General features: G+C 46.0%; 2 protein-coding genes across 22 annotated transcripts in view; both read left to right on the top strand.

The window, feature by feature from the left end:
- The window catches only part of LOC113580183 (kinesin-like protein KIF21A), a 29,480-nt gene extending 28,942 nt beyond the window's left edge, over positions 1 to 538 (top strand). For all 9 annotated transcript variants that reach the window (XM_035528471.2, XM_035528469.2, XM_035528468.2 and 6 more), the window contains one exon: positions 1 to 538. This exon is cut by the window's left edge and continues 392 nt beyond it. The gene's annotated coding sequence lies outside the window, so the exon portion shown is untranslated.
- A 4,882-nt stretch (positions 539 to 5,420) lies between these two features.
- The window catches only part of LOC113580185 (copine-8), a 78,423-nt gene continuing 60,326 nt past the window's right edge, over positions 5,421 to 23,517 (top strand). For 4 of the 13 annotated variants that reach the window (XR_014126201.1, XR_014126200.1, XM_081723927.1 and 1 more), the window contains exons 1-2: positions 5,426 to 5,601; positions 21,562 to 21,602. Coding sequence is in view for 8 of the 13 variants with exons in the window: in XM_081723927.1 (XP_081580053.1) it covers positions 5,507 to 5,601; positions 21,562 to 21,602 (136 nt within the window). In the remaining 5 variants the exon portion in view is untranslated. Of the gene's footprint in view, positions 5,602 to 21,561; positions 21,603 to 23,517 lie in introns of all 13 variants that reach the window. The other 9 variants (XM_081723933.1, XM_027014568.3, XM_081723934.1 and 6 more) reach the window with 5 other exon arrangements.

Here is a 23,517-nt window from a genome sequence, read left to right as displayed (position 1 = left end):
GGACCGAAGCTGGGCTTTGGGTTTAGTAAGCACTCCATCACCCGTGAGCCTTGAGCCAATGTCTACGTGTGTTACCGTGACTTCGTATTTACCGAAATGGACCAACATGCTGTTAACTTGAACGGATGCTGATGTCAGTACTTTTCAGTGGTTGGTGACCAAAGTGAAAAATCGTTTGTATTAGTGCTGTTGCTGTAAAGGCAAACAAAAAAAAAACCCCCCAGCGCATCAGTGTATCTTCACAGTAAGCTTCATTTCTGCTGGTACAAATCCTAGTGGACCCAGGTTAGAAACAATGCCATATCTTCTGTATTTGTGATGGATGTTACTACGGTTGTGTCAGGTTTTAAAGTGTTTTAAATGTAGACACACTCTTACACATGCACACGCACATTGTGTCTCTTTGGTCAGAAAGGTTTGAGTCGTACACGCTGTAATCTGCTGTGTTTGAAACCCTGTCTTAACCGTGCCTGTTTAGTGCTGTATGCAATTCCAGGTCAATACATCTCATGTGTGAATTAAAGGATGCTCCTGTGTCTCTCTTTGTTGTTGTTTTAGTTATTTGCTCTTTCATCTCTCTTATATCTTTCCCTGACACTCCCAGTATGGACTACTCAGTCTTAATCTCCTAGTTTTCCATCATACAGAGGAAACTGGCTGCTGTAGTTTACAGTTAATTAAGTGCTTCTGCACTTGGACCAGGTTTAAAGATTCTGTCATGATTTGTTTGCCCGCGTTCATTCTCAAATCTCTTATTGGCCGTTTGTAGTAATCCATCGTACCAGATGGAGGTTAAAAGTGGAAATTAAAATTTCACTGAGAGAGGTCTATTAAAGAGGGGGCTGGTACACATTTCAATAAAGAATGTATTAGACATGCCAATTATGCAGCTGCAGTCATCATCAGATAGTGGTGTCACAGATATCTGTCAAATCCGCTCACACGGAGCATTTACTGTGCATGCCTGTATTGCGACTACCCCGCACTGCAGCGTATGAACAGTAGGGGGCAGTGGAGTGATATGTAAAACTCGACCAGTCCCGTGCTCAGGAGTAATTAAAGACACTAATGCTAAACAGGTGCAGAAATCTTTATAACCTTCGTGCATCATCTTTATGGATATTTGTTCATAAAAACGTCGAAGTTAGTACGTGGATAAGTTAGACCAGGAGGCAGTGGTCTACAACAGAGTGTGCCAGCTGTTGTTTTGATCATTGTTTACTTGTTTCTATGTGTCTTTACAGTTCATATATGTGGGGTTGTGTTAATTATGGTTAGAGTTGGGAACAGGCCTGAGGCATAGACGTTTGGTGATTGTAGTGTCCGTTGCTGGCCAGAGGATGACACCCTCCCCTCCCCTCCCCTGAGTCTTGGTTCCTCTCAGGGTTTCTTCCTCATCAAGGAGTTTTTCCTTGCCACTGTCACCTTTGGCTTGGACTTGGGTATGTGTAAAGCAGCTTTGTGACGATGGCTGTTGTAAAATGTGCTATATAAATACATTTGACTTTGATCCATCTTTGATCCACAGCCAAGCCTTTTAAGGTTTCTTGGGTTTTTTGGTTTTTTGTCATATATGTACTTGCCTGATATTCTTTTTAGCATAAACTGGAAAGCAGCAGTTGTTTGGTGCACTTTTGCCACAGAGTTGCATGCATGCAAGCACTTAACCTCCCCATCTTTCACTCTGATGCCAAACTCCTCTCAGGGCCGCATGGCTGACCCAAAGCTGCTGCTTCTTTTAGGTTACTTCTGTTTTGCATCCTCCAAGTATCTCAGACACATCTACACATGAGAGAGGCTTGTGATTTAAGCTTCACTGAATATTTAATCAATACCACAACTAATTCCCTAAAATTACATTTCCTTGTTTTAATAGCCCTTGTGCTTCGATGTGATTAGGAATTATGAAACCTTTTCAACTCTATGGGGGACCTGTGCTTCTGAGTGAGTAGTGAAGCAGCCCCTGTTCCTTCTCGCTATTTGTCATCCTCTGGATCGCTCAGGTGCAGAGAGGATTGTTTAATCAGGCATAGCTTTTAAATCAGTGTCTCACCAGGGAGAACAAAGAGCCTTGATTTGTTAGTCAGACTCTCACCAGCAATGAGATTGCTAGTACTCTGCTCAGAACAACCTACATTGCGGTGCGTTTCTATAAGCACATGCGTTCATACTGTTATCAAACTGTTATATGTCCATAGATCACCACACTTACCTCACCTCCAGTAGGAAAATCAAACTATGGTGTCTGTCCTCCCAGTGTATCTAGCAGAGAGTTAATTAAATGCTGGATCAGACTGACCGGAGATCCCCGTGGTGGAGCAGGAGGTCACTGAGTAGCGAGCTGTTTTGCGGAACACCTTATGCTGGATCGGGGAACGTTTCTGCTCCTGTGCCTGTCCTCTGCTCCTGTCCTCATTTTACCTCCTTCCTATTTATTTTTCTCCGCTCACCCCGAGTCAGTTGCTGAGGGTTTACAGTGCTGGTTACAGTGCCCATCTTCCTGAAGGAGCAACGTTACCACAGGGACCGTCTCGTCGGTGAGACGTTGGGTTTCTCGGCATCACACGCGGCCGTGAGTTTGTTCAGGCATGCGAGAGACTGCTTGAGGGGCTCATTCGTGCCCTCTGGCTAGCAAAGCTCAGGAAACATGCGTGACCAGCCGAGCAGGTAAACTGGGATTTCTACAAAGTTCAAGCCTCTGATCACTGCAGGGGGACCAAAGCAGCAGTGAACTGCCCAAGCAAGAAAGACTAGTGCCGTATAAATAGTTGTGTTTCTGGATGAAAGTCCATTTTTGCTTGGCAAGCACATCAATTGTGGATAGATGGAGATATTCAACCTGCCAGTGGTGGTCTGTATCTTTTTACATCTCCTAACATGGAGCAGGAGCTCAAAACAGTCTGTATCCATGGTGATGGATAGTTCTGGTGTTATTCTTATGATGAGGGAATGCTCAGTCCCCGGAAGAGTTGATCAGCTACGGTGAGGTTACGATGGGGACGTCCACTGCGATGTCCTCGAGTGCCTATCAGGTTAGTGATTTCAGCAGCCATCCCTATCTCCAGCTAGTTCCAGCAGGTCAATCCAGCTGGAACAATCTCATGGTACAGCCATGGGGGGAAGCAGAGTGGCCCAAACAAACCCACATGGTGGCGGGTCAAGCCAGCCACCATAGTCTATGGTGGGGGGACTCTGATAGGTCAGTACACACACTGCTCATTCTGGGTTTTAATTATGTCCGTTTCTTATACCAGGGCTTTGGTCTGTTGGGCAGGTTATTATTGTAAAATCTATTTCACATTAAAACCCCATTCTGGAAACTGATTTTTAATTTTTTTTCCCCCTGTGTGCTCACTCTCAAACAGTATCGGTTCTCTAGTATGGACAAAAAGGAGAAATATGAATGTTGTAGCACAAAAGTAGCCTTGATGAATTTAAATAATATTCAGTACAGTTGTGGCTGATGTTTTCTGTCATAGGGGAAACGCAGCTGGCAATAATCTAATGGCTGTTATCATAGCAAATGAGAGAAAATAATCCAAATTAAGTTTATATTTACAATAACGTATAAGAATGGACATCACAAAACACCAGCGAATAGCTGCAAGCTTATGTCTCTAGCCAATGATGCTAATGCTAGTTTCCAAAAGTCTTTATTCAATAATGAACTATTTTAAGATTGAGACAATCAGTCATGCACATTAGTGTCAGTACTGGTGTTTCTGGTAAGAACCCACTCTGAGATCTCGGCCCATCACATATGGAAGCAGTACAAAAATGCATTTGTAAAATCCTACAGTCCAATAAACGGATATGTTTCATACAAACAGCACTTATACTCTCCTAGACTCCCAGTGGAGCACGGTATCTGAGAAAATTATATTGTAAACGCCTGTTGTCTGAAAAGGTTGCTCTTTACTCCACTAAAATGTCCAGTATTCAAATCTGCCAGAACTGCTCCAAAATCCCAGATTTAATCGATGGTATGTGCTTGTGTCCAATGGCTTCACAAGCAAATTCATGAAACTATGCTATCTGTCAAATGCGTCTTGTGCACAATAAACAAATGACACCAGAATGTGATGTATAGTAGATAATTAACTCTCTTTAGTTACAAAAAATATTTAACTGCTGCGAGTAATATGCATTGTTAACCACATTAGCGCCACGCTGTAATGAAATTCTAGGGGAAGCCACGCTTCCTGTGTATTAAGGTAGTTTTACTACTCTAGGCACAATGTTCATAATTCATTCTTTAATTAACAAAATAACTTTATGCACAGTTTTGCTGTTACAATCTGGCGCATACATTTGGTCTGGTTCAGGGTCTTCTTACTGCACTTCCAACACTACTACTTACATCGCTACTCTGCACTGTATTTTTTATTCCTTTGTATATGACCACTCCCATGACCATGGAACAAGGTCTTTAGTGTCTTCAACATTGAAATAATAATAATAATGTTGTACTTGCCGCCACCTACTGTACGGATTTCAAAACTGTCAGAGCATTTCAAAACGGTCAAAACAGTCACAGAAAAAAACAAAATAAACAAACCTTGCTCACCGAAGCGAAAAAAGGACTTCATGTAAATATTTATTTTAAATACATTTTATGTACTTAATTATAAAATATATAAGAAATATATTATGTAATGAGTTTTTTTTTTCTTCAATCTAGATTATTTGGCAAATATAACCTCCCCAAGAGGTGTAAGCAAGAACAGGTTTGGTTAAATGAAACGCTCAGTCGCAGTGCCTGTGTTATCAGCTGAGGTGGACATTTGGCTTAATGGGTATATTCAGTAGCATCAGAACTGCCCCGCATTCGCTGTACAAATTCTCTTTATCGGCTCTTACCTTAGTGGTAAAGTATAAAAAATATTAAAAGGTCATGTTTTCTGCTATTGAGGTCTCTTTAGAAACAAACCAATTCTGTTTCAATAACACTTTTTAGCCTGAATGTTACTGGTAACATTCAGGCTAAATGTCACCTGAATAAGTTGCCTCAAGACGGTCACCTCCTTAAATGCTCATTAAGCATTTTTTTTAGCTATCCAATAGATAATAAATTTGTAGGGGTTTTGTTGTTGTTGTTGTTCTTCTTATTATTATTATTATTGTTGTTGTTGTTGTTGTTTCTGGTGATTTATTGCTGTTGATAATGCCGCTGCCAGTTGAGAGGGGAACGGTACAGACAGTGTTAATCTTGTTAATATTGCCATTACACTTCCATGGCTCTACAGAGAAGAGTGCGCCTGGCGTGCCATCGTTCCACATGCACCCGATAAAAGGGACTCTGTTGTGGAGTGACATCACCTCTCCACTAGTAGCCTCCGAGCAATTCTCTCTCTCATTCTCTCTCTCTCTCTCTCTCTCTCTCTCTCTCTCTCTCTCTCTCTCTCTCACACACACACACACACGCGTTCATTCGCGAGGGCGCTATAGTTCCGTTTACTGGAAGGGGCTGGACAGAAATATAGTTGGGTTTTTTTTTCTTTCCACGATGAACAGCTTCTCGAACATGGCGACGATAGGAGACTTCGACCCGTTGAACGCCGCTGTGCCTGCCACGAAAGTTGAAATGACAGTTTCCTGCAGGTGAGTTACTGGTTTAGCTCAGCGTGCGGCTCGCGTTAACCGATTCCAGGTGTGGAGCGAACATCGCGGAGTTCCGCTCGCAAAGTTACCGCAGCTGTCACTCATGCGCCTAAACGGACACAGTGTGGCGACGTTTCCAGCCTAGTTCAGAGCGAAAGGTGTCGAGCATGAGAAGTTGTGATCGCGGGTTGTTTTTTTTGGGGGGGAGGGGGGATGAGTTTAGAAAGTAAATTAACTTGAGAGGTTTTGTTTTCTATCCCTATGTTTGTTTGGAAGTGGACCAGAACGCAGATTTTGGCTCGGTGGCACACGCACACGCACACGCGAGATCGTTTGCGTAAGACTAACCACATTCACATACACACATTGGGCCCGAACTGTTGGCAGTAATTAAACTGCAGCGTCCACGGTCATTTTAGATAATCTGATATGAAACCATACGTCTGCGTCACTACCTGAGGTGAGAGTCCGCGGACCTGATTTTCGTTTCGTTTATCAGCTTTTAATTAGTAGCTATCGGAATACTTAAAGATCATCGTGTTTGAACGGCACTATTCAGGCTTGTTTTTACGTTGCAAAGTGTCTATGTGGTGTGAAACTGTTAGTGATTCATCGAGCACTCCCCCCCTCCCGAAAGGCACGACTTTGAGTCAGACTCTGATGCAGTTCGTTGTCTGATAGTTCCCCTGCACAGTTTCATAAATATCTAGATTTATTTTCTTTACATTTAATACAAAGAGATGAATAAATTATAAAGATGGACTGCCTCTCGCTTCAAATTCTACGCGGAAGTCTGCGTCGGAGCCACGGCTAAGCTCTGCGCGGTTGCAGCGCCTTGACGGTCCTGACGTGTCCCGTCAGTCGCGGGGTGGGGACGGGTGTCTACAGTAGTGGTGTAGCTGCGTGCACGCTGCGCTGCACCCCGACCCCTTCTGAGGGACAGTGGTGGCACCATGGTTACCGTCGGTCGCATGCCTTTACTGTAAACGAGAGGCACTTTGTCACCATGGTTATCATTAAAGGGTGTCTCGATGGAGAAGACGGAGCGAAGGCGAGAATCACAAAGTGAAAACAAAACTGGGAGAAGCAGGAGAGAGAGAGAAAGAGAAAGAAAGAAAGTGCAGTTTGGCGAAGTGCATTTCTTCCTTCAAAACATGTCAGAAATGTGTGAGATGCCTGAGATGTCTGAGATCTTTTATGTGAGATAGCACACACACTGGAGTCATTTGGGGCCTAAGACAGTGCTGATGAATACAAAGAGACACACGTGATTTTTCGTTGACATTTTTGGATGCGTTTGTGTTGATGGCTAAAGCTCCCCCCAAAATGTAACAGCCAAGGATATTTTAGGACCCATGCACTCCTGGGTTTTAGAGGAGTTCAATTTTCAGCATGACTGATCCTTTGTCTATGTACTTATCAGCTTTGCAATTACTGGCGGGCTGTACGATAGCACAGAATAGAGAAATGTCCAGAAGAAGTCAAGTTCTCCCCTGCAGCTCCACACTGGTTAATATAAGGCTTGTTTATTTTGCTGTTAGCCTTTACCTCTGTCCTGTGAGCTCTTCTAAGCCTGAGTTGTTAAAACCATAAGTGGTATCAAATATTCTAGACAAATATTATTAATGGTAGAATTCGGATAAATAACAAACATATAAAAATAACTTTATTCCCAGTTTCCACTGCATGGAAAGTGCATGTAATAGTACATTCTTTTTTATTGTATTGAGAAATCTTTACAAATCAATTTGCCACTACTGTCCAGCTTCAGGGTGGGACTAATCTATACGGCTCCAAAAATAGTCGGCTCTTTCTTTCCTCCTTTGATTGAAACTTCTCCTAAAGCTGCAGTTTTGGGGGCTCTGGTGTCTGGCTAAGTTAAAGGCGTCCTTTGGACTGGGGATTGATTAGAAAGGCAGTCTGTGGCCCCTGATCAATTCCGCACTCACCACATTCGCAGCAGGCTGAGTTCCATTAGCTCCCGCAAGCTGCTGCCAGTGTTTAAGCGGAGCAGGTAACAAGACCCTTATGGTTCTTACACGAGCAGTAATGGCAGTGCCTTAACTTCCCGGAGTTCAGAGAGCGGTTTCAGCACAAGCCTTAACGGCTGCACTTTGCTGACACGGCCACGCAGCTGTGGTGTGGCTTTACGAGTCCTTGGGGCTTTTGTTGTTGTTTCGGCACAATCTGAGGTTTGTTGCATTAAAGTGGCCTATTTCTGTAAATAGGCTTTTTACAGTTTACAACCAGTGTTTTGTGTTTTTCCAAGTCATTTTTACCCACATTTGACTTAATGAGGCATGGGGGGGGGGGGGGGGGGGGGTAAAGAAGAAGAGATTTGTACAGTTCTGAGTTATTTTTGCCCAAAGCGTGAGCCTCAGCGACTCATTGTGTTCACTCCCTCAGGAAAGGGAGTGGACCATATTTGTGTGTGTGTGTGTAAGTAAATGCTGGAGTCCAGTTCAGGAGAAGGGAAGTTCCCATGTTTTTTCAAGCATGTGAGTGCCTTGTGCTCCCTCTCACTCCACTGCCCTACACAGCGCTCATGACTAGCTTTATCAGCTCAGGCTGTCACGCTCTGTCCATCATGTCCAGGACCCCATTCCTGGACCAAATGGGCCATGGACTGACACCACATCCAGCAGACTGCTAACAGAAATGCCTCTCTTCTCTCTCTGGCAGTGTAGGAAGCTGGTCTATTTTGGGTGCCGTAAATAGACCTGAGAAGAGATTTGTATATTTACCTGTAATTTTTATTTTGTACACTAACAAAGAAAACACACAAATCAATATGCTGTTTTTAGAAGTAGCCTGCATATCTTGAGTTATTTGAAGTTCAAATAGTAATTTAACAGAACATTGAATGTTCACTGAAAATTCATAGAACCAACTTTTAGAAAATACAAGTAAATTACAAATCGTGATCAATTTGCTACTGTGTTACATATCCTACTATGCATGTTTCTCATATTTTATTGCATGTTTCTCATGTTTTCTCATGTTCTTTTTTCTCACGTTGTCATGTGTTTCACCTGCACATGCAATTTAAGCTTACGAGATCTCCTCAGCCTCACTTTTTATCGAGGGCCACAGTGAGAAATCATCCAGTGCCTTTTTTTTTGCGTTCCCACTAACAAAATGATGTACAGAGATGCATCTAAAGCATCCCTCACTCAGATGTTTTAGCGCTTCATATCTGCTCCGCCACCGTTACTGCGTTCCAAGGGCAGGGAGCCAACCCACGTCCCAGCTGTGCGCGCCGTCTCTTGGGAATTGCCTTGTAATGGCCGGAGCTCCCTGGCTCGCCTTCTGCAAATTAGCCTGGAAACATCCACATGTCCATCTGAGCATGACGGACTCGCTCTGGCTGATGGCTGCCGTGGTAACACTTTTTAAAGCTGGGAGTCGGTGTGGCACTTATGAGCATGCAGGTGTTCTGGCTTATTTTTTTTGTAGGGAGAGCGAGTTTAATTTCCAGTGACGAATCTGTTTTAATGTAGTAAGGCAAGGGTCACAACTGCGCAAAGTTTCTGGAAATTTCCCTCCCACTTGTTGGAGTTGGAAATTCGGAGGAGTTGAATGCTTGTCGTAATGTTGCTCTGGAAAAACAAAACTGAATAGTCTGCTTTGTTTGGGACGGACCTAAGTGGTCAGATTATTCTTAGGAATACAAACGTATGTTAGTAGGAAACATATCATCTATTGACTGAAGAAAGGTTGAGATTACTTGCGTGCCATTTTCTACCCACAGTTATGAAAACAGAAAAGCTGGTTGCCTTTTTAGGGTTCGGTTTGTTGACAGCCAGTTTCCTGTTTAACTTGCATAATGACAATTAGCAATTAAATATGACAGTGTCACATGACTTGATCACTAATTACCCCACATGAAATGCTAGACACAACTCTTTCTAGCTGACCCTTATGATCTGGTGGCATTTATAACAGTTTACAGGTTTTAGAAGCTTTGGCTAATTCAGAAGCTCAAACAGAACCCTTCTGTAAGCGTCTATTTGTAGAAGCAACAGGACCTGGACTCTCAATGTGCTGCAGTGATGGTGCATTAAAAACTGAGATGATGAATGGGAAATGTTGGACATGGTCCGACTGATGAAGTGCTGCAGGTGCCAGGAGTTTGACACGGAGGCCTGTGAAGGCCAGCAGACTGGAGTGCCTCTTTACATCTCTGACGCAGCATAAGGGCGAATATTTGTGTGTGCGTGTGTGTGTGCGCGTGTGTGTGCGTGTGCGTGTGCGTGTGCGTGTGTGTGCGTGTGTGTGTGTGTGTGTGAGGGAGAGAGAGAAACAGAGGAATCCAAGGAGAAAATGTCACATTGTGATGATTGTGTGATTAGCCATGCACAAATGAATAAATAAAATAAGAAACAAAAGAACACTCACAGAGATTATGCATGTGTGTGTGTGTGTGTGTGTGTGTGTGTGTGTATGCTTGTCTGTGTGTGTGCTGCAAACCTGTGGATCTTTACCCACCCCTGATCAGTACAAAGCTCACACATCTGATCTGTACATATGTGTGTTTGTGTTTTTTTAAAACAAACACTGCTTTCTTTGAAGTGAAGGGTACCGCCTTCCTGCACGACATTGTCCGATTGGCCCTGGCTCCAGCATCCGTTGCTATGTGACTCACTGGTCAGGTGAACCTCTACTGGGTTTATACTCCCTGGACTTTATGGGTGATTTACATTCCACATTACTGCACCGCTTAGCTCTACCAAGCAAGAGCTGTGTGCAAGGCTACGAGAACGATCAGGACCTCACAAAAGAACACAGCCTCTGTGTTGCCCTTTAGACCTGTAAAGATCACATAATGGCTGTTGTTGAGCAAAATGACAGTGTGTCTGAGTGTATTGAACAGTGACAAGCCACCCACAGGGCCACAGCTCAATGGTTCGGCACAGAAGACTAAAGTGCCCCCCTCCCGCCGACTGCTGAGAGAGCAAAATGCTGTCAGCCAATGACTGACATCACACAATCAATGTACATTTGCTTCTTTGAAGAAAGCAAGACGCCAGGCTGCACCGTGCCAACGGGACGGGGCCCAGCCCCTGACTCGGCTGCGGGGTTGGAGGGCAGCCTCTGACTGAAAGGCGCTAATCGGGTTTGGGCATCATTTCTCTGGTCCCATCGACCCTGCAGGGCACTGCCACACAATAAACTGCACTTGCACGTGGGCAGAAAAATAAATACCATCGGCAGCGCAGTTTGCCAGTACAAACAGGCCAAGGTCAGGCTTTGCCACCGATGGACTGACATCTGATTTATTTATTTTTTGGGGGGGATGACGTGTTCCTTTGAGCTGTTGCCGTTGTCAATGCCGCGTCAGTCTTCGGCTCGTAATTGGGCCGAAGGAGACGAGAGGGATTCCTGATGCATGAAAAGGATCTTACTCCATCAGGTTTTACTGTTCATCAGGACAAAAGTATTGATATTAAATTAGTAACTTGTTTGTTTTTTCTCTTAGACTCTTTCCAGTCTAAGTGTGGTTGTCGTTTAATGGAGACGTGTTATATTACAGGGAACAGTGTCGGGACGGAGCTGCCAAAGGCATGACACACTGTGTAACACCCTCGGTGTTGCTGTGGGAGCTCGACACGGAGCAGGCTCCCTGTATGCCAGTATGCGCTCGATTGTAATTATCCTTATGACTGAAGCACACAGTCAAAAACATATCACAGTCAAAAATATATCTGTACACACACACACACACACACACACAGAGCATAATGTACATCTGGAGAATTTAAAGCTTCTCACCAAAGTGACTAGTTTGTAAATCTCTGCTTTAAAAGTTATTTGGTGTATGGTGAATCTCCTGTGTAAGTGACTGATTCATAATCCCATGTTAGCACTAATGTGGCAGATACCCTAATGTCCATGAGCACTAACTGTTTCTTAATAACTTGCCTTCAGACCTGAAGGTTAAAGCATATCTCACAACAGACACATGTTCCCTTAGCTAATGATGATCATGGAGCAGTTGAAAATCCAAAGCCACAAGCGCATGCGTGCCCGCAATCCTGCTCCCTACGGGGCCCTTCGGCAGGGGGCCCGCAGCGGTCCCGGGAGCCCGCCGCCTCTTGCCCATGTGACCGACTGGAGTACTGATTTCCATGTTTGTACTCTCCCTTCCGGAGCCATATGAATAGCCACTCCTCTTATCACACCACCTGCTTTACAGTTCTTGTGGGTGGGTCTCTGTGAATAGAATGTTGTTAATGGCAGTTACACTTAACTATAACCTGCAGTAACCAATCTGGTGGTCTCGACCTGGCCGAGTACGTGAGGTCAAAGTGCCCTACTCAGACCCCAGCTAAGATGTTTACGGTGGGGGCTTGATTTCTTCTCCGTGATGACCAATGAAGGTTTTTTTCCGGGCTCAAGCTCAGATGATGGTTATTCCAGTAATTGAGAGTGGGGGATCGAAGAGAGGGAAGCGTGTCTGTTACTTTGGGATATGGAAATGCTGTCTGACAGGTAGCGTGAGGGGCACCGAGCCACGTCCAAAATGAGCTGTATATCACCCAAATAGTGCGGCCTTCCTGGTGTGTGTGTGTGTGTGTGTGTGTGTGTGTGCCCCACCCCTCTCCACCCATGCTGTGAGTTGTCTGACATTATGGATCGTGGACCCGAGCAATAATCAGACATCAGTATAACCCGATATGCTCTCCACGGTCGGGTTGCCGAGAGCCAGAGAGGGCCTGCGCGTGCTGATGAAGCCGTCTCCAGTCCGGTCACACAGCCGAGCTCTTCAGCATGCCTCCTGGCACGCCTGCGGCACTCTCAGGAATCTCCTGCCTTCGCTCAGCCCCCTCCTCTGGGAATGCCTCTGTCACAAACGCTTCACCACTGGGCATGGGCAATTTCGCACAAAAGAAGAAGAGTGGGGGGGTGTGGGGCCTGCGTCTGTGTGCTTCTGTTGGGGTGTGTGTGCGTGCAAGCTCGTCTCGCCGATAGCCCGTTCGGCTCTCTGCGCCGAGTAATTCTCGTAATTTTTCATGCTACGTCACGACCCTCCAGTGTGACTTTACAACCGCGTTTCACAAAATCACCCCATGAGTTGCATTAATCAAACCAATAGGTGCAGGTGAATGTACTGATCCATTATTCCCGCTGAAATTCTGAGTGGCTCGTGTGCTTCTCATCGACATAAATGTTGCTGCCTTCAAAATAAAGGTGCTTTTGGGTCTAAATATAACTGCCAGGGAAGGTCAGGCAGAGGTCTGTGTCCTTCGACATCCGCCATGTGGCTGGTCTTGTGTGGAAACCTGGGCTGTGAGAGGTTTACATTCGGAGGTTTAAGGCCATAACGGAGAGATCAAACAGCCAAGCGTGAAGTCCCATCTTCTTCCATTGCCCCTCGGTGTCGGCGCAGAAGGGAGCGCCTTTCAAAACCGCTGACAGCTGCGAGGACCAATGGGATGTTTTCACTGGAAATCCAAGTTGTTCCTTGGTCTCGTGAACACTGCATGCCATGGATCCACCAATCAGCCGATACAGAACAAAGAGCAGTGCTGACAGCAATCCTCCGCTTTCATTTTCTGGCTTTATTTTCTTCCATTTTCAGTTTCACTGGGGCATTTTTAGCGCTTGCGGCTAACGCAGCCCCTCCTTATTGTGTTTTTGCCTTTAAGCTTTAGTGGGTGTTGTGTGTTCCTGGCCTGTTTTCTTGGAATTGATTCTGCTCTTATAAGTTAAATGTGGCTGGAAAACTTCCCTCCCAAGATAGCATGGAGGTGTTGCAGCAGTCTGTCTTTTGCACCTAATCCATTTTTGGTGCTTTTTTTTTTTTTTTTTTTTTTTTTTTAAATATAAAAAATAACTAAATAAACCCATCAGCAGCAGGTGCTACAGTATGTAGGTGATAAATGAATCTTGGTATGCAGCCATACCAAAATTCTTTAAAGCCTTTTTTTTGTTTAAAAATTAGACAAGGGAAGCAGTTTATCTCTTCTTTTACCTGCTTTCTGGTTTACTAAAAACAGGCCAGTGATCCTTCTGAGAGAAAATCGATAGGTATTATCCAGGGATTTGTACACAATTCTGTTGTAGATGCACTTCAGAAAGTCAGACTGGATGTGAATACCAGCACTGAACAGATTCGTGTGTGTGTGTGTGTGTGTGTGTGTGTGTGTATATATATATATATATATATATATATATGTGTGTGTGTGTGACTGCATTGTCATGCAACAGTCTAAAGGTGATTTTGGAACTTGAGCATCGATTATAGTATTCATAAATTTTTCTGGCCAAAAAAATGTTTGCGTTGGTGTGAACATGTGCTTTAGTTGGCCTGTGTATTTATTCGGGTCGCACAATATGACTAAAATGGTTTGCAGCTGTAAAATGAGTTGCACGCTGTAAATTCCAATTATTGGGGCATGCACGTTTGGATAAACAAGCCCGCATCGTCCCTCCATCACCATAATCGGTGCCCTCGCATAACCCTGCAGCCGGAATGCATCAGGCCGGCCAGCACGTGCATAGCCAGGGAAATTTCCCCAATTCATTTGAGAGCTCATTTACCGAGCAGCACCATTTCCAACAAGGAGCTCGCATGCAGGAGGCATGCTGCGACCCAACGTGCACGGATCCGTTTCACACAAATCTGAGTCCACAGTCACTGTTGGGATTCCCGTGCATGGAAAGGCATCGCTCTCTTGCTGGCCGGAATGCGGGCGTGGAAGTGTCACCTCTCTGCTCTGTTTGCGTTCTCTTGTCGGGAAAAAATGAGGGCAGGTCCATTCAAGGCATGGAGAACACACAGAATATTCAAAGCTCCATACTCCCGACTCTGTGTGTGTGTGTGAGCGAGCACGTGTGTGTCTTTGTGTCCATGTCTGTGCGTGTCTCTTGGACTTTGTCTGCTGACCTTTTGCTGGACTGTGTCTGCTGACCTAAATATTTCTTGTTCCACATTCACAAGACTGCAGTCATTTGCATTGCTCGTGTGCCAAACTTTACAAAATGTACATTGTTTGGCTTTGCTGCTTGCTCGCTTGTTTGTTTGACAACATGTGTCTCGTGGCTGTCCAGGCCTCAGGCACTCCCTGGCTCGGCAGTCTCGTGTCTGCTGGCTGGGTCTGCCTGTCCTATGTTCCATGGTGAGCGGCTGCACGGTGTTGGCCGGGTTGCGGGTGCGGCCCGAAACTAGTTCAGTTGCTCTATTCTCTGTGGAGGCATTATTCAGGTCAGAGCCGGATTGAGAGAGAAGGGGAGTGGCTGGGATCACACCCAGGACCCAAGGGCAGACCCTCCTCCCTCCCTGCCTCCCCAGAAATATGAGGCAGGGATCTTCTATTGCCCCCTTCTAAACTTGTTTTTGTTTTTTGTTTTTTTTTGTTTGTTTTTTTAAATCTGTCTTTTTCTAGTTTCAAGGCTCTCCTCTCCTCATGTCTAAACTCCTTCAGTCTTAGCATTGGCAACCAATCCTCAATATTACAGAACAGCCCCCAAACGTCTGCGGAGGTCTAGTGGGAGAACCTTTCCTCTCTGCCGTCCAATTTATCCTTGAGCCTGCCTGTCCAGGTAAGGTCCCCAGAGGCCGTCAGAGGCTCTGTGTGTCTCCAAGGTAACACTGTCAGAAGTAGCCAGCCATGCGCCATCCTCACTACTGGCAGACCAATCGTTGTGAGGAGCTTAGCACGCTTGTTAAAGTCAATTCTGGGCAAAAACAGGTCAGGTGACAGGGTAGCTAAAGAGAGTGGACAGAGTCTCCTCTGGACCTCCTTCTAAGCTGCGCTGTCCCCGTCCCATGTCCGCATGCCGACGTGGGTGGAGCCTGAAGAGGCTGGCTTGTATCTCCCTATTGTGTTGCTTATCTCCTGTAGAATTAAAAGAGGAAATGTCATTCAGGGAGGGAGCAGACTCCATTGGCTGCTGGTTGCCAGGGTAACGGCTGCTGGCCCACTGAGGCAGACTGGCGGAAGTCCCACTGGGAGCTGTGACACTGTGGCATGAGGAGGGACATGACAGACACCAGCCTGGATGCTCGCTCTCGCTCTCTTGCGCTCTCTCGCTCTCTGTTTCACACTCTCTCAATCTGACTCTTTCTTTTAGTCCCTTTCTCACCACCTATAACTCTTTTTATCTCTTACTTTCCTCTACCTGTTTTCTTTTTTTGGGTTCATCTGTTAACAAGAATCAATAAGTAAAACGTTCTTACTGTGTATTTCCTCTTTTTTGGGTCTTGGCCCTCCTCTCTCCTTTCCTTTATGTTAGTGAATCGCTTTGATATCGAAATAAACGTTTCTAGGGCGCTCTAACTTTTGCCTGCCATCGGCAGTCCCTCACGGTCCCCGCCGAACGTCTTCGTTTCCTGACTTTTTTGTCATCTTACTTGGGCCGTTGGGCCGCCTCTCTGAGAAGCGCACGGCCAGAACTGCCTGTATGCCTCCATCTAAACCCACACGCAGAAGCCTGCATGCCGATCATGAATCTCAAAGCCGCTTCTCCCAGGCGTGCCGTGGGGATGACTTCTGGCTTCTCCTCCACACACACACGCCACCTTTTGGATACACCCGTCTGAGATGCAGCAGATGTCGGCGGCATCCTTCTCACTTGTTCCGTCAGTCACGCTTTCCGTCGGTCTCCTGGACGGCCCCGCCGTCACACAGCTGGAAGCCAATTGATTGCTGGTTGTTCTTGTTCCTTCGCTTCTGTATTTTTGCAGCTGCTTCTCTGTCCTGTAAATACATTTACAGCATTTGGCAAATGCTCCTATCTGGAGAGGAAGAATTAGATTTATCAGTATGACAGTGTGTGTTCCTTGGGAATCAGCCAACGACCCCGGTGTTGCCGTCACCTTGCTGTGCCTGATCCACCCGGTGAGCTACAGGAACACTCTCTCTCACTTTTTTCTCTTTCTGTTCTATAACCTCCTCTATCCTTAGCTGGACCTCAATTGTGTCTCAGTTTTGTTCTGCTTAGTAAGGAACTCTTAAGGAAATAGTTCAACACACAAAGTAGTCAACTTTTTATCTCTTGCGGCTTTCCAAAATGCTATAATGAGCAATGATCTGTAATGCGGCGCACAACCACTAAAGTCGTTTTCAATTCACTCGTCAGTGTCTTAAGCTCAGATGACTGAGCAGGCTGGCGTCCAGCTTCACTGCTGAGAGTGCTGAAGGTAAGGGTGTCAGCGATGATTCAGGAAAACTACCAGTGCTGGTCTTTTCAAATCTCGCTGCTGCTGTTGACACTGTTGTCTAAAAATGCGTTTTGATGGACTGAAAAGCCTTTTTGCCTCCTCACTATGGTTCCAGAGGCTTACCGTGTCATCACATACGTCTACATTTGAGTTTTCCATTCAGATGCATTTGTATAGTGCTTTTTACAGCACGTGTTGGTACAGTGCAACGTCATCAAAATCCAAAATCATGCGAAGAATCCGGGTCCAGGCCCTTAATGAGCGAGCCATGACAGCAGTGGCAAGGAAAAACTCCCTGAGAGCAAGAGGAAGTAGCCTCGAATGGAAGGAGCCATGAACCCATCCTTCTCTGGTCAACACCCGGTGGCAAACCAATAACACATGATGGATGGATGGATGGATGGATGGATGGATGGATGGATGGATGGATGGATGGATGGATGGATGGATGGATGGATGGATGGATGGATGGATGGATGGATGGATGGATGGATGGATGGATGGATGGATGGATGGATGGATGACTGGTGTCATGGAAAGGATGGACTGGGTCGTTCGGAATGGCTTTCACCACCATCCTTCCCTATGTCACTGTCTCTAGTAAGTCCAGCCTCAGCTCAGATAGAGCTGCCTTTCCTGATCAGTTTATTCAGGCGCTCGGCATCCCCAGCAGACCACAGTATAGAAAAGGGCACTGGCCACAATCTTACTCCACGTGTTAACACCTTCATCGTCTTAGAAAGAAAAGATGGCTCCAGCCTTTCTTGTACAGTGGCACCAGACTGTCCGTCCAAAACCAGTTTGTCATTCTGTTGGACTCCCAGCTGCTTGTAGGACTGAACCAACTTCATGGATGGTGCCTGGCACCACCGGCTCTTTACCACATCAAAGCATCCACTACCAGCTCACGACGAGTCGCGTAGCTCAAAGGTCAGGCTACACATTCTGTTCTGGAGTTCTTAAATACTCACACCTCGGCTTCGGAAGTTTTTTCTATCCAAACGACACCTAGACAAACTCAGCCATGCAGCATAAGCTGTGATCTCGTCACCAGTCTTCCCTAAAAAGACTAGCTGCAGCTCCTTTAAAATGCTGCTGTGAGAATGTTAACCCAGAGGACCAAACGCGCTCCCTTATGCCTCGTCTCCTTACGCTGGCTTCCAGTTAGGAAAGGCTCCTGTGAAGTGGAGCTATTTATTTTTTATGGATCATTAAATGGCACAGGGCCAAAATACATTTCCAATATGTTTGAAGAATGCAAAACCCAGAGGCTTCTTGGATCACGAGGGGCTGGCCAGCTCGTGGTGCTCAGAGTTAGAACAAACTTGGAACAGAGTTGAAACGACGCTTTGCTTCTTTGTTGCTTACAGCTGGGATGAGCTCTCAGAAGATATGAGATGAGACATTTCTTTTGTTCTAGGGGGAAGAAAAACAACAAAATGTCTTTGATTAAACTCCCTACATTTAATGCGCAAGGTCTCGTCTTCTGTTCATTTATCTTCATGTCTCATGTCCTTATCGTTTGATATTTATTGATTTTGCGGTGTCTTTTTTATGCCTTTAGCTTTGCACGTGTATATAACTTTGAATGACCTGTGTATAGTATGTGCTCATCGAATTTCCTTGCTTTGCTTTCCCTAGCTGATCCTGTAGCTGTGTCTCGCTATTCTTTAGCTGTCTTTCAGTCCTGTAGCTGTGTCTCTCTTTCCTATAACTGTGTCAGTCTTCCAAGCAGCTGTTTCTCTTTATACACCCTGTAGCTTGCTTTCTCTCTCTCTCTCTCTCTCTCTCTCTCTCTCTCTCTCTCTCTCTCTCTCTCTCTCTCTCTCCCCCCCCCCCCCACCCCTTTCTGCCTCACGGACATCTCTGACAAATCAGTTTCCAGTCTAAGTCCGCTATGATTGAGGCACAGTGGCCGTGGCTCTGGACCACAGTTTAAATGGTTAAATGATGCCCGCCGGAGCCTCCGCCTGGCACGAGCTCCCCCTCCCATGTCAGGAACGAGGGAGGATGGGCCCAGCGCCTCCCCTTTACTGTTGCACACCGCGGGAGTTTTGGGCACAAACCGAGCACTTCCTTCTGCCAGTTACACACACAGACACAAATGTACCAAATGTGTGTGTGTGTCTGTGTGTGTGTGTGTGTGTGTAAGTTTGGTTTGTAGGTTTGGATGTATAAGCGTGTCAAAAGTGGAAATGGTCAGGAAAATTAAGACGTGTAGTGTGTGCCTTATCAGTGAGTGTGCATCTGGTGGGTGTGTGTGTTTATCCCCCAGATGGCATGATGATGTAGCGTGAATAAACATTGCTGTAGTATGTCTTAGCTGCTTCCATGCCAGATTCTTTTAGAACTCATACAGGCTGAAGTGATGCACAGGCAAATATTTTGCAGAAGCGCACACACATCACACACACACACACACACACACACACACACACACACACACACACACACTTCCAACTCCAGGAACCAACCATTATTCTGTAAGAGAGTGAAGTCGCAACATAGAGAAAAGGACTGAGATGGGTAGGTGGAACCACCTGGAATATCTTTTTCTAAGGGAATTCCTCGGGTGTGAGATGCTGCAGACACTTTCAGAGTCGTTACAGACCAGCATCGCCTGCATAACGATGTGGTTACGAGGGAGAAACACAAGGCCACGTAGACATACAAATAAATAAGGGAGGACAACAGCTCTCTCTCTCTCTCTCTCTCTCTCTCTCTCAGAGGTACTGCATGAAGGGCTCTTTCACCTCCCCTGCTCAGACACACGGTGATTTGCACCCAGTTTCATGGTGAGGTGTTGATGCTATAATAATGCTCTGCCTGAGGTTACCTCCTTCCCATACAGCTGCAGTCACTCGCTCCCTCTCTCTCTCTCTCTCCTTCCATCTGTCTATCTCTCTCTTTCCGTTGCGCTGACGGTTTTTTAACCACCCACAGAAAGTTGCAGCTGAAAGGGAGAGTGTTGGGTGTTTCTCGTCCTCTGCTGCTTCCCTGCCCATTCCCCACTGTATCAAAGATACGGAGAGTCAGGAGTCACTTTAGCTCAGCTCCAGGAGAGGCCGGACCCCCACTGCCGCTAGTCACGATGATGTAGCCGATGCCGTAGCATGGAGAGCAGGAGAATCAGAGAAATCTTACAACCTGTATCCGGTTGCACACTATGGAGAATCTTCTCACACTCACAGATAAATACATGCGCGCGCGCGCACACACACACACACACACATATGCAGGCAGAGAGAGAGAGAGGCTTTGATCCAGCCCAAAGATTTGCGCTGGATATCAGCGGATATGGAAGCATCTCGTCGTAATGGCCCCTTGCTGTGTGAGCTGTTGTTCAGTGAGGCTCTTTCAGCACCCCCATGGGATCCATTAAAGCTCCCAGAGTCCACGCGCCGCCTCACCGGGGTCATCCCCACAAGCCTTCACCCATATGTCCCAGCCTTTCTGAGGGCAGGGCTGCTGTCATGAAGCCACGGCCCACGCACCAGGGGACAACTACGTGGCATATGGGACATCGCAAATCCCATATGCCACAGAGCAATGGACGCAAGGATCCGTTCCTGGCCCTGTGGAGCGTCCTGAATTCTCATGTAAGCCCAAAAGAGGATTAAAGCAGAGTTCACAAGTGACATGGCAGGCCTTTTGCAGCACTGGCAGGTCAACCGACCCGTTGGTGGACGTGCCACGTTAAATGTCAGCTCAGGCAGGCAGCGCGGCTGCACCGGCCTGGTGCCGGAGTGTGTTGTCGACACCCAGTAAATGTAGGTATTCACCGTGGCTCTCGGTGCCTGGCCGGGGAGTAAATCGTGACAGAACAGATCTACCCATCTCCCCGGTTAGTCATCACACCTGCACCTGCGACGCTTTCACCCGAAACATCTCAAGATCTGGGATGAATGAATGCCTCACGTGCGAGCACGCGGTATCCAGAGGCATCCCGTACGCATGGGCGCACATAAATACACACACACACACAAGCACAATAGGCTGCTGTGCGAATGAGCATTTCATATTACCATCTTCATTCCCTCTATCAGATTAGTCCACACAGGTGTGGGTTTTTTCATGGAAATTTGACACAGCGTGCCAAAATTGCTTTTTTCACAGGACAAAGGTGAAGGTGATGAGAGATTGTGGATAGAAGAAAATATATGACATTTAAGGGGCAAAGTTGTCAGTCCTGGGTTCGTGTGGATAACACTGCTGAGTTGTTTGTGTATTCACAGTTCACTCTTTAGTCTGTCATGTTTCATGGCTGCTCCTTACCGAGCTCAAGTAATTAGATTGTGAATGCTGAGAGACATCACTTAATGATGATTACAGTGAGCCTGCTCTCACCAGATCTGGTCTTCATCATTGTAAAACTTCCCCTGGCATACCTTTGCAGCTGCCGCACACACACACACACACACACACACACACACACACACACACACACACACACATACATACATACATGCGCACATGCATGCACATTCTCATATTGTTAACACTGTGGGGTATTTCCACTGAATTGTGTATTATTATGGTAGGTAAATAAAGCCATGCCTAAACATAAATATAATCTAAGTAACCAAAAGCAAGTTTGGCCTTTTTTTTTTTTTTCAAAGCTGCGTTTGTTTTGGAAAAATGCTTGTGAGGTAGAGCAGCCAACCGTCACCACAGTGTGGGTTTTTGTTTTGTTTTTTCCTGTTCACCTTTGGTTCCTTAGTGACATTTATTCTCATGATTCTACATCATTATTAGAAAACTGTAAATGATGTCATTCTTTTTCCGTTTGACAGGAATCTGCTCGACAGGGACACATTCTCCAAATCAGATCCAAGTAAGATCATATTTACTACGTGTCTGCTGCCCTTCTGCCAAACATCTGCTGCTACTCATGTTACAAACACCACATTCCTTTTAATTTGTCAGCTGAACTGATTTCTTGTTTCTTAAACCAAAAAATCATATCATCCCTCTCCAAAATTCTGCTTCCTTTATCCCGGCTTATGTGGTTTTGCACTGAGCACTGAGCACCTGTCTAATCACTGATGATATTGCCACATTCACACCCTCAAAGTCACACGTGCGCGCACACACACACACACACACACACACACACACACACACACATGCATGCGCGTACACAGCTCCAGTAACCATATGTTGTTGGCTGCAAAATCTGACCCTGCCCTTATAAAAGTAGGCTAGGATATCATCACAAACATAAACCTTACAGGATCGCCCAGTGAGTCACGTGTTCCCTGATGTATTCTCACACTGCCCAAGCGAGGAGTGCATGGTAATCCTGTTTGGCACTCTAGGGGGTAGGGAGTGGGTGGGATAGCGGGGTTCCTTCAGATGTAGAAATGCAGTGGGCAGTCGATCTAAGGCGATATTCACCACGCGCAGAGAGAACTGTACGCTCTCACTCTGATAGCAGTGGTGCACACTGGGGCGCAGTTACAGAGCGACGGCTGTTATGTTACCATGACGCTGGGGGATATTGGATGATGGCTCCTGCCTCTCATGGCACATGGCATGCACTCATCTCTGACCTGTCCCCCACTGCCTCAAACCCACCAGGGGTGGAGGCTATGTCCTTGCTGACCATGTTTTATCCTAACCGGTTGTGAATATCTGGACTGGCTGGCGGGAAAGCTCAAAGCTCACCATTACGCTTTCAGTTAGGACTTTCGATTGAAGTTCCTGTCAGTGTAGCACTAGGTTGAACAGTATTAAAATGGGCTTCAGAATCAGTATCGCCATCTGCTGCGAATATGAAGGAGGGCGCCCTCGACCGTGTCTACAAACGGCACAGTTAGGCTGTCGAAACGATAAAGGAACATCAGCCAGTCTCCAAAACCGTCTTATCCAAGTTCATTTTGACTTAACAGCTGTGTCAACTACTGAACTAAGCTTTGTACTTGTCATGTGTACCCAGCTCCCCTTAAACACAGGCTGTTTTGAGCTTTGCATTAGTTTTATATGAACAGCACTGCTTAGATTTTGCAAATGCGAGAGGAACATACACAAAAGTGAAATCAAAAACCAATATACATATTTAGAAAGCTGGGGATGTCCGTCTAGGTAAATGAAGCTGATGGGTGGGGTGCAGCTTCCAAGTCCTCAACCTGATTGGAGGAGGGACTATGGGAAATGGAGTCTGTGGTAGCCACGCTGGAAGGTGGCATGACGCATAGCAGCTCCTTAACATACATGGCACTTCAGAATAAAAACATACTGACAGAGCATGAGGTCTGTGTTTGTCAACTGCATTTTTTTAAGCATGTGGCATTAAATGTTTCATGAAGTCTTCTGCTTCACACACATCGCAGTAATGTGGTCGGTAACATTCGCTGGCCCGGGCCGAGTGGGAAACGTGCTGGAAGGTTCCCTGCGGCGCTGCTTTGTGCCTCGCCCCGCAACAGTACTTCACTGCGCTCCTCTCTGCTCTTCTCTGCTTTCTGTACCCCACTTTTCTTTCAGACCTTTTGTTGTGCTGTGTGTTTCTCTGCCTCTCGAGCTTATGCCAGTGACCTTGCATGAGTTTCTGTAAGTGTCCTTTCTTATGGTTACATTTATTCTGGATAAGCTGTTTATTATGGATTTCTTAATTCTTATGATAATGTGGCTTTCAGACCTACATGCTCGGAACACATGTGCGCTCTCTCTCTCTCTCTCTCTCTCTCTCTCTCTCTCTCTCTCTCTCTCTCTCTCTCTCTCTCTCTCTCTCCCTCTCTCTCTCTCTCTCT

This window comes from Electrophorus electricus, chromosome 11, assembly GCF_041902795.1.
Source record: "Electrophorus electricus isolate QZ-2024a chromosome 11, ASM4190279v1, whole genome shotgun sequence".
In the NCBI taxonomy this organism is placed as follows: Eukaryota; Metazoa; Chordata; class Actinopteri; order Gymnotiformes; family Gymnotidae; genus Electrophorus; species Electrophorus electricus.
Note: the sequence above shows the minus strand (reverse complement) of the source record. Positions and strands in the feature narration are given on the sequence as shown.